Source organism: Seriola dumerili, unplaced genomic scaffold (genome assembly GCF_002260705.1).
Source record: "Seriola dumerili isolate Sdu_G_001 unplaced genomic scaffold, Sdu_1.0 BDQW01000138.1, whole genome shotgun sequence".
Taxonomy (NCBI): domain Eukaryota; kingdom Metazoa; phylum Chordata; class Actinopteri; order Carangiformes; family Carangidae; genus Seriola; species Seriola dumerili.
Window position 1 is genome coordinate 19,485,574 of NW_019174393.1, and position 9,920 is coordinate 19,495,493.

Below are 9,920 nucleotides of genomic sequence, written 5' to 3' on the forward strand. Positions count from 1 at the left end.
TTCAATAAATCTCTTCTGTTCGAAGAATTTTCTCTCAAGTTCCTACAAGCACCGCCTTCATGTAGGATATCGCAGAGCAGCTTTGTGATTGGACCAGAGGTGTTGACTGACAGCTCCACGGAGTTTCTTTAGTGGACAGAGAGACACAAGGACCCGCCCACAGTTCTCAGTGACGTCACGAAAGGACAAATCGATTTACCGCGAGGTCATTCGGCCTCTCCGAGCAGCCGGTTACAGCTAAGCGGAGGCGCCATCTTAAGACACAGAGAGAGTGAGTGCTATTATTCATTTAAATTAGAACATATGAACTGCCACAACGTGACTCTATCGTTAGGAACGTATTATATATATAGCCGCGACCTCTGTCAGCTTTTTTGTTGACGGGACTTTTATCTTTTCTGTTTAGAAGAGACCTTCCACCTTGAAGCGGTCAAGCTAGTTTAGCACGTCAATTAGCATAGCATTTTAGCACCAGCTAGAAAAGAACGAGAAATGCTATATGAATTTGTTGGCAGGTGCGTTGGCATCTTAAACTGGCGTTTACAAATGACTAACGACTGTAAAGTAACTTGTATTGATGTTAAGTGATTATTCGTATAGCTTAGTATTATGTCATTCAGTAAGCTTAGCATTTCCTGTTCACGGTCATTCAGACGCGAAACTAACAAGCTAACAAGCACGTGACATGATACCCCTCAGTTCAGGTGTTGGTGTGTGTGGGAGTGGATTGTGTTACCAGTCAGCAAGGCACCCCGAGCTAGCACACAGCTAACCAGTTGCTCACTGCACTGCAGCTCCGCCGGCAGGCAGGACACCACCATGTACCCGACCTCTTTGACGCAGCTGGCACGGGCCAACCCGTTCAGCGCCCCCCTGTTCAGCCTCCAGAAAGTGGAAGAACCCCAGCAGAGCCTTCATGGACAGAGGACCCGCAGACTGGCAGCAGCAGCGACCGCAGAAGGTAACCCCGGCAAGGAGTCCAAAGGGCTGGCTAGTGTTAGCTGCGTTAGCTTAGCCGATCGGATTCGCCAGGTTGTGACCAACGTCACTGCGTAATTCGGTATAGATGTACTTATTAAGCACAGTGGACATTGTGCGCTCTCTAGCTAATCATCAAACCCGTTTACTCGTTATGAACAGTGAGGAATATGATTGTTGCGACAGTTAGCTGCTAGGCCCTCGCTGCACACAAGCCGCCTGTGGAGGACAAGGAAGGACAAAGAAGTACCTTGACTTTGCACTGCAGTAAACTGTATTTGACGTGTCGCACTTCATTTCAGATACTGGATTTAAAATTAATGAAATTGTTTTATTGCCGATCCAGTATTTAATTACATTATTGTAAACTCGCCCACAAATGCATGTGACCCGACTATGAGCTGCACAGGACTGATCAAGAACAAACTGTCCTAGCTTGAAGGGTTTATGACTTAAAGATGATACCCCAAATTACTTTGACATCCTAACACAGCAATGCTGCTGAGTGTCTAGTGTCAAAAATGTCAAAGCCTGCCCTTTAAAGCAAGTCTTGAACTTCTTTACCTACATTTATTAGGACAATCTATGCCCAACCATTTGTTGCGATGTAAACATATTTTTGACTAGTTACACTAAGAGTTTGAGTTAAAATTCAATGTATGAATGTTTGCCCCAACAGTTATGAGATTGTGTTATCTTCACAGTAGTGGTACATTTCATTTGTGTTTGTTACTTGGGAGTGGATCAAGTTCAGTAAGACTATGGTTATTACTGGCTTACATGGCTTTGTTTTCAGACTAAACAGTTGCTGGTGTTCATGTTAAACCACTGTCTGTTGTGACCAGAGTGGTAAAATAAGTTGTTTCCAATGCACTTGACTCCCTGTTAAAGCTTCTGACTTGTCAGACATCCAGGTGGATTGAAGGTATTTGAATTCTTCAAACTCTTAGCCAGTTGGACATCCAAACACTCAAAGAAACCTTCCTCTTTTGTAAGCTCAGAGATGCACAGTTCTTAAGTCTCGCCTGTGTTTCTTCAGAGGGTGACAGTTGTGAGTTCGGCTCTCAGAAGTATTTCGTCCTGTGTGGCTTTGGTGGGATTCTGAGCTGTGGCACCACACACACAGCTGTCGTTCCCCTTGATCTGGTCAAATGCAGAATGCAGGTCTGTCTCCGCGGCTAAGTGCCATTTTTTTAACATCACACCTCGCCTATCCATAACTGTTGTGGCCTTTTTTTTTTTTTTTTTTTTTTTAAATGCACCAATTTGCATGGGAGAAATGGCGTCAGTCCTGCTGTGAAGTCATTTTTCTTCATTGTGTAGTGATTCCCATGATTCTAATGTTTTGGAGTGATCATAACATGGCTGCATGATTCTGCACCAGTGTTCCTACGTGTGATGATTTCTGCCCACCTTGCCAACCCACTACCTCCCGTCTGCACTCAGCCCACAGTAGAGGACTCTCATGTAGGTGAAGGTCAGGAGAGCCAGACCTGAGCGAGAATATGTCCTGAATGTTGACGCTGCTATTTGACACCATCAGGGCTGATATCAGACAGCCATTGATTGTTCATTAACACAGACTGTTTAACCTTGTCCTGTCAGGTAAGAATGTCTAGTAGAAAGTCAAAAGTACACTTGATAATAAACAGGATTTATTGTGATAAATCTGAAACTTTCTCATGGGAAAGTGGCTTTTGGACTCCTATTATATGGTTTGAGTGAAAAACTGTAAAAGAAAATAAGCCTTTACTGTTTATCATTTTATCTCCATAAGTTTATTCCCAAGAATAATTTAATCACAAATTTGTAGGACCAGACTGATGTATTGCATTTTTAGCCAGTTAACTACAAATCTTGTACACAAAAACCTTTTAAGCTTAAATTGTACCATGTTTTTAGAGTGATTTCTACCTTTCATGCAGCCATTGGTGTATTTTTAAATGATACAGATTCACTATCTGTAGCAAGTTTCAAGTTCTTAAGTTAAATTGCATAGTTAACTAAAATGATTGGAGACCAGTGGCTGCATATAAGATGGGAAGCAAATCTAAAAACCTGTGGTATGCTTTGGAAAATGATGAGCAGTGATTTTGTAGTGATTGGCCAATCTTGTGAAACAACCCTGTGGTCCATGAAAGTTTATGTTGAAATCACATGTGTACAATGATTTTTCATCAACCGTTGGTTTGTGATCATAATAAATGGTGGCATGTTCGTGGCAGAGCTGTGTATAAAGGAAGAGTCAAGTCACTGAACTGTACTTTCCGTCCTGCAGTGATGACTCCTCCATTATGTGGCTCTGGTTTGGTGATGATTTTTTGTCCTGTGTTGCATGTGACCCTGCATGTTGCATGTGTGTTGTGTGTCACCTCCCTTCTACTACAGAGGATGTCAGCTGCGAGTTTGGCTCCTCAAAGTACTATGCCCTGTGTGGGTTTGGGGGTATCCTGAGCTGCGGCCTCACACACACAGCAGTGGTGCCCCTCGACCTTGTCAAGTGCCGTCTGCAGGTTTGTATGGAAGCTCGCAGCAGCAGCTCCTCCTCCATCCTCTCAGACCCCAAGTGTGCCAGAAATATTATGAATATGTTTTTAAAAGAAAACATCTTTCCAAGTGTTGAATAAGAAACAGTTTTTTGAGGATGTGATACACTGAACATTATAAGTAGGGATGGGTACAAGAACCTGGTATTAAACAGGTCCCAGGGCTAAATTTTAAAGACGATAGTATTGATAATCTCTGACATTATCAGTTCTACTCTTAATACTGGAGAAATTTTAGAAAATATTTATTGTTACTTATCTCACCAACTCCCTTTCTGAAGATATGTCTATGATGCATTTTCAGTGTTTTTAATGCTGAAGAGAGGCCTCTCTCTGACCCTGTGTGTGAGGGGCAGGGGCAGCTCTCTAATAAGCTGGAACACTGAGCAGCTGACACACACAAACGCAGACCCTGCTGTTGGTGACAATAGAGAGAATGAAAGTCCTAACATACAGATGGAGAAATATACAGTTTTCGACTAACTAGCTTGTATTTCATTCATAATTGGTCCAGGTGTGTTTCTTTATGCTGCAGCCTAATGCCCATACAGTTTATTGAATTATACCAACAGGGGTTAATGTTCTGGGTGTTCTAAATTCAATCTGAAATGGACAGGGCATCATCTGAACTGTTAAGACATTCAGTTTCAGGTTACTCACAGCAGGGGGTGGGGCAATGTGTGGCATAATAAAAATACTGTCACAGAAAAACCTGTAGTAAATCACTGTGTATTACATTTGTTTTACATTTCCATCATTACAAAGTCACACTAATAGTGATTTGTTCAAAACAATGCTGTTGAAATTTGTTAGTCAAGAATGTTAATTGAGTACAAGTGTCAAAATATAGCAATGTTAATTCTGTTCTTAATTCGTTCCTTTTTTATTACAAAATAACAAATTACCAATAAGAGAACCGTTAAAGTACTGGATCAATAAGCAGTACCGTTAAAGCACCGGATTGATAAGCAGTAGTACTGTTAAAATCTTACTGATACCCATCCCTAGATATGTGTCACACAGACGCAACATAAGTTTTAGATTAGTCAGAAATCTGAGCACAGTACTTTGTTCAGTAAAATTACTTAAGTGCAGCAGCAGAACTTTCTCTTGTTTAGCTGACCTATTATGTTGGATATTTGATTGTCCATATATAGTTTGAAACTTACCTTAGACTACCAAAAGTGCTTCCAATACAAACTTATTGTTAGTATTAGAAAATACATTTCTCTGAACAAAAACAATTTGTTTGAAGCACTTGGACAAATAATAAAAACACAAGACTAACAAGTCAGCTATTGGCACATACATAAATATCTCCTAAAACATCAGTTCATAGAGCTGCCGATCATTTATTAACATGCATACTTACTGCAGTGTTTCTGTCTCAGGTGAACCCAGATAAATACAAGAGCATTGGCAACGGTTTCTCAGTCACAGTGAGGGAAGATGGTGTCAGAGGCCTGGCAAAGGGCTGGGCTCCCACCTTCATTGGATACTCCATGCAGGGGCTCTGCAAGTTTGGCTTCTATGAAGTGTTCAAGATCCTCTACAGTGACATGCTGGGCGAGGTGAGTCCACACACAGCTCTGCTCTTACAGATGAAGACCTGTCTGTTCTTATCTGCGTGTCACCCTTTTTGATGATGAGGAATCATGTTAAACACATAGAACTAAGTTGTCTCAACAGTATTGGATATGTGTAGTGGTCCCTCGTGAAGCCTGGAGCACATTTGAGGCTACATCCACACCTCTACGTTTTCATTTTAAAAGTGTTTTCAAGCAAAAACGATTTCCATCCAGTAAGACAGTTGTCGTGTTAAAATACAGAATTAACTGAACGACAGCTGCTAGCAAAGACAACAAGATCAGTAACACTAATTCATTATCATGTTGTATTCACCACTGGTAGTCAAGACTGATGGGAGCTAATCAGGAGAGGCCGTGGGTGTCTACGTAATTGTTTCCAAAGGTCTGTTTCTGTTCATCCAGACTACAACACAACCACAGAGTTTTCAAAATAAAACTTGACCCCAGAGATTTCAAAATAAAACGGGTCCAGCAGAGTTTCTGAAAGTCTCCATTTTAGAGGCTGAAAACTCTAGTTGTGTGGATGGCATGAGGAAATGTAAGAAAAGAGATGAGTATTCAAAACTAAAATGTAGTAGTGTTGCTGTAGCCTTAGGACATGAAACCTTAACTAAAGATTTACGCTGTATGCATCACACTTAATTTGTCATTAACCAGCTCAACTGTTGACTCAGGATTCAGTTTTGTCTAGGTTGCTGTATGTTTTTGTCATCAACACTAATACTTAGTCCCAGTCTATGCTCTCACTGATATATTCTCCAAGTAATAATTTGTTGCTCTGCTTGTGTGATTAAAGTAGCTTTCCTCTGACTGAAAAAAATCCTCACATTTTTATTGCTTTACTGTCATAAGCTACAATAAAACAGCTACTAATGGCAAGGGGAAATGACTTAATTGGCTCAAGACTGCAACAAAAAATAACTGAACCATGCTAATTTCCCCTTGTGCCCTTATTTGCGCCCATTACTTAGTATACATGTTTGCATTAATGATGAGTTGTCCAGTTTACATGTGCTTTACATGCAGAAAAAGGGAAATACATGAATTTAAGAAGAAAGAAGATTAAGCTTAAAAAAAACTATGGATCTTATCTTATGGATTTTATCTGATTAAGAGTGTTACAGTGGATTAAGTTGAATTGTCTCATTATTCTACAGGTGAGACGCCTGCTGACATGTTTTGAGTATGGCACAGCAACCAGTGCAAACCACAGTGTCTTAAATGATCATTGCATCAACTTAACTCCTTTTTTTTGGTCTGCTGCTGAGTGATGTACCTGAGCTGATGATGTCTCCTTCACGTACTCTGTCTGACCCTTTGTTGTGTGGTTTCACCCAACAGGAGAACACCTACTTGTGGAGGACATCGCTGTACCTAGCCGCCTCAGCCAGCGCAGAGTTCTTTGCTGACATCGCTCTGGCTCCCATGGAGGCTGTCAAAGTTCGTATCCAGACCCAGCCGGGCTACGCCAACACCCTCAGACAGTGTGTTCCCAAGATGTTCGCCGAGGAGGGGCTCTGGGCGTAAGTGTGACAGATCCTTAATATTCAGTTCCATCATCACAGTCAGGATTTGTTTAAATAGAAAATGAATTTCTGATGATGACACGCTCCTTAGATCCACCTCTGGAGGGCACTGTCCTCGAGCAGTGCTCCTCAGCAGCTTTCTGGCTGTACAGTTGGAGGTGCTTGAGTCATTGGCGTGTGAGAACAGTCCACCTGTCTCCCAGCCCAGCTGCAGCACTGGCAACCCTGTCCTCTACAGACAGGGAGCTCCCAGTGTTGCGAGCCTGGGGGACGGACACACTTCACTGTTACTTACTTACAGCATGTAATGTCATGTTGGACTTGGCTGAAGAAGGAATGAGTTGATGTTTATCCTAATAAGATCTTAAGCATGTTTTTATTTGGTGAGAAAACCATAAGATCTCAGACTTTTGGACTCCTGTACATGTCTGACTGTATGTGGCTTTAACTAGATGCCTTGTTGTGAGCTCACCTCTCTTCTACTGTAACTCCAGTTTCTATAAGGGTGTGGTGCCTCTGTGGATGAGGCAGATCCCCTACACCATGATGAAGTTTGCCTGCTTCGAGCGCACTGTGGAGCTGCTCTACAAGTATGTTGTTCCCAAGCCCCGCAGCGAGTGCAGCAAATCCGAGCAGCTGGTCGTCACCTTCGTGGCAGGTTACATCGGTGAGTAACGCAACATCTGAACTGTTTGCCACGTTGGACCTGTAGTTCAACAGTAATCCAGTTTTCTTTTGTTGAACTTTGTTGAAAAGCTTTTATTAGTGGGTTTACCCTTGTTTAAAAATCCACTTATACCTGATCATTTTTGTGTGAGAAAGTATTTGTGGCTGTAACAGCAGGATAGCTACTGCTGCTCTCAGGACTAGCTGCCCTGTCATCAGCAGCAGAGCTGCTGGCAACAGTCACCTGAAAAACGCTGATATTTTGTCCTGACTTAAAGACATTTGGGGTCGACGTCTGTATGTCTTTGGTTTATTAAATCACTTGTTATGATAAATGAAATATAAGCTTTGCAACGAGTTAACCTGTCTCCCCTACATCTGTGGGGGAGGGGCAAAACAGAGGGAAACACGACTGTAAACGCAGTACAGATTCTCACTGAAATGATCTTGTGTAAATAACATAAATATAAAATATACATATATTTTATTTAATAAAAAATCTCCTTGGGGTCCTGTTGTGGAGGTGGGCTGTCACTCCAAGGTTTTTAGCAGGGGAAACACTAGAGCAGTAACAATGAATTATGAAATCATGAAGCATTTTCTGAGATGTTTCAGCAATTAGTAAGAATATTTCATAATGTTGCTACAAATTGGCAGTAATGTGTCAGTTCTGTTTCCAGTAATGATGCTTCACTCCTTTTGAGCTGTTGTGCAGATTCCACTGCTCTGATGTTTCTTCTTCTCTCTGTGCAGCTGGTGTCTTCTGTGCCATCGTGTCCCACCCTGCTGACTCTGTGGTGTCTGTGCTGAACAAGGAGAAGGGCAGCACTGCTGTCGGGGTCCTAAAGAAGCTTGGACCTAAAGGTCTGTATCTTTTTCAACAGCAGCATAGTTCACTGAGGATTTCATCAACACGCTCCTTAGATCCACCTCTGGAGGGCACTGTCCTCGAGCAGTGCTCCTCAGCAGCTTTCTGGCTGTACAGTTGGAGGTGCTTGAGTCATTGGCGTGTGAGAACAGTCCACCTGTCCCCCAGCCCACCTGCAGCACTGGCAACCCTGTCCTCTACAGACAGGGAGCTCCCAGTGTTGCGAGCCTGGGGGGCGGACATGTAGCCAGTCATCCAGCACAGTTGTAAAACTAAACTCTACTTGTATTGGTTTTTCAAGTTCATTCTGTACAGTTTATACTGAAGCTCATCTCCTCTTAAAATGTAGGCAATGTTGTAAATCAGTGAACAGAGCTTCTTACTTAGATTTACAAGTGGATCTGCGTCACTGAAGCATCTAAATAAATCAAAATACAAGATGCACAACAGATGTTCCTCCTTCATATACAACTGCCTTAAATATTGTCTCATAATGGGCAAGTGTTGATTTAAATTAACTAAGTTAATTTAGATTCATTGAATCATTTTTGTTTGGTTAGTCCATCCATGTATGTCAGTTGTCTATGGTGGCTTCACTGGCTTATTGACTTTCACTCTTAATTATCATAAAAGTCTTTAAAGTCAGACTGGTAAAGGCTGCAGAAACCCTGCTGTTTTTCCCTGTTAATTGATTCATACACTCACACTGTGTTTGTTGACTATTCTATTTTCCACATGTAAATAAGGTCAGAGTAATAGAAAGGAATCCTGTCACCACTGCCTACAGCCTTTAATTACTCCGTGAGATCCAAGTGAACACACTAATACATTGATGTAAATGTAGGTGGTTCAGACCAGGTCTGCCTTTCAACATTGGATTAGACTATAGCCTCCACAATGATGATTGGTGTAAATGAGGTAGTTTACATATGAGAGTCAGTTGAGACAGAAGTGAAGAAGCAGCTCTTCTCTTAAGTATGAACAGTGTTTACTGTGCAGTGTCTAAATCTGATTGTGTGTGTCCTGTTCAGGTGTGTGGAAGGGTCTGGTGGCCCGTATCATCATGATCGGTACTCTGACTGCCCTGCAGTGGTTCATCTATGACTCCGTCAAGGTGTACTTCCGCCTGCCCCGCCCCCCTCCCCCCGAGATGCCAGAGTCCCTGAAAAAGAAGCTTGGCCTCGTAGAGTAAACACACTGCCCTCCCATTCCTCCCACTGAGCCGCAGTCTCTGGCAAAAACATCTGACCCCCCAACTTCCACAGCGCACACGGCAGTTTTCTATATTTATGTCCTCGGCTCCTCCTGCTCTGCACAGAGCTCAGAGCTGCTACTACTCATGTATATTTAAAACAGAAAAAGTGCAAGGAGAGAAGATGGAACTGTTGCTCTTGTCTTAGCAAGAGTCCGACAGAAATATTCCTCTGTAGAAACACGTGTCTGGTTTTATCAGTTCCTGTCATTAGAAAATGTGGATATTCTAATAAAAGAATTAATTTCCCTCTAACAGCTGTCTGTTTTTTCTTTTAAAAACGTATCATTTTTAATTTGCCTTTCATCAGTTCAACAGATTACCAGTGGATTGACTGAACTATGTGCACTATCTGCACACATGGTTTCCAGCAGACCTTCTGTCAGAAGGTCTGGGCTGGTTAGTGGACCCCACACTTGATCACCATATAATATCATTGGGTCGGTTATTGAATTTTGAACCAGGTTTAAAGTGGAATGTCATTTAATGGTGTAC

The 9,920-nt window shown here is 42.1% G+C and overlaps 1 protein-coding gene across 2 annotated transcripts; it reads left to right on the forward strand.

The window, feature by feature from the left end:
- Nucleotides 1-168: 168 nt before the first annotated feature.
- slc25a3 (solute carrier family 25 member 3) lies at nt 169-9,680 on the forward strand. Of its 2 annotated transcripts, none has more exons than XM_022749750.1 (8): nt 169-271; nt 795-961; nt 2,018-2,142; nt 4,916-5,095; nt 6,455-6,636; nt 7,134-7,306; nt 8,059-8,169; nt 9,205-9,680. In XM_022749750.1, exons 2-8 carry the CDS (start codon nt 820-822, stop codon nt 9,363-9,365), a joined length of 1,074 nt encoding a protein of 357 aa, XP_022605471.1. In that variant the 5' UTR covers nt 169-271; nt 795-819; the 3' UTR covers nt 9,366-9,680. The 2 variants fall into 2 exon arrangements, with proteins under 2 accessions (XP_022605471.1, XP_022605470.1); XM_022749749.1 differs by lacking the exon at nt 2,018-2,142 and adding an exon at nt 3,367-3,491.
- Nucleotides 9,681-9,920: the final 240 nt, after the last annotated feature.

Bases quoted from the DNA above. Each gene is read 5' to 3' on its own strand.
- slc25a3 (XM_022749750.1), top strand. From the start codon at position 820: ATGTACCCGACCTCTTTGACGCAGCTGGCACGGGCCAACCCGTTCAGC. The intron at 5,096-6,454 runs GTGAGTCCACAC...TTCACCCAACAG, and splicing joins ACAGTGACATGCTGGGCGAG to GAGAACACCTACTTGTGGAG. The intron at 7,307-8,058 runs GTGAGTAACGCA...CTCTCTGTGCAG, and splicing joins CTTCGTGGCAGGTTACATCG to CTGGTGTCTTCTGTGCCATC.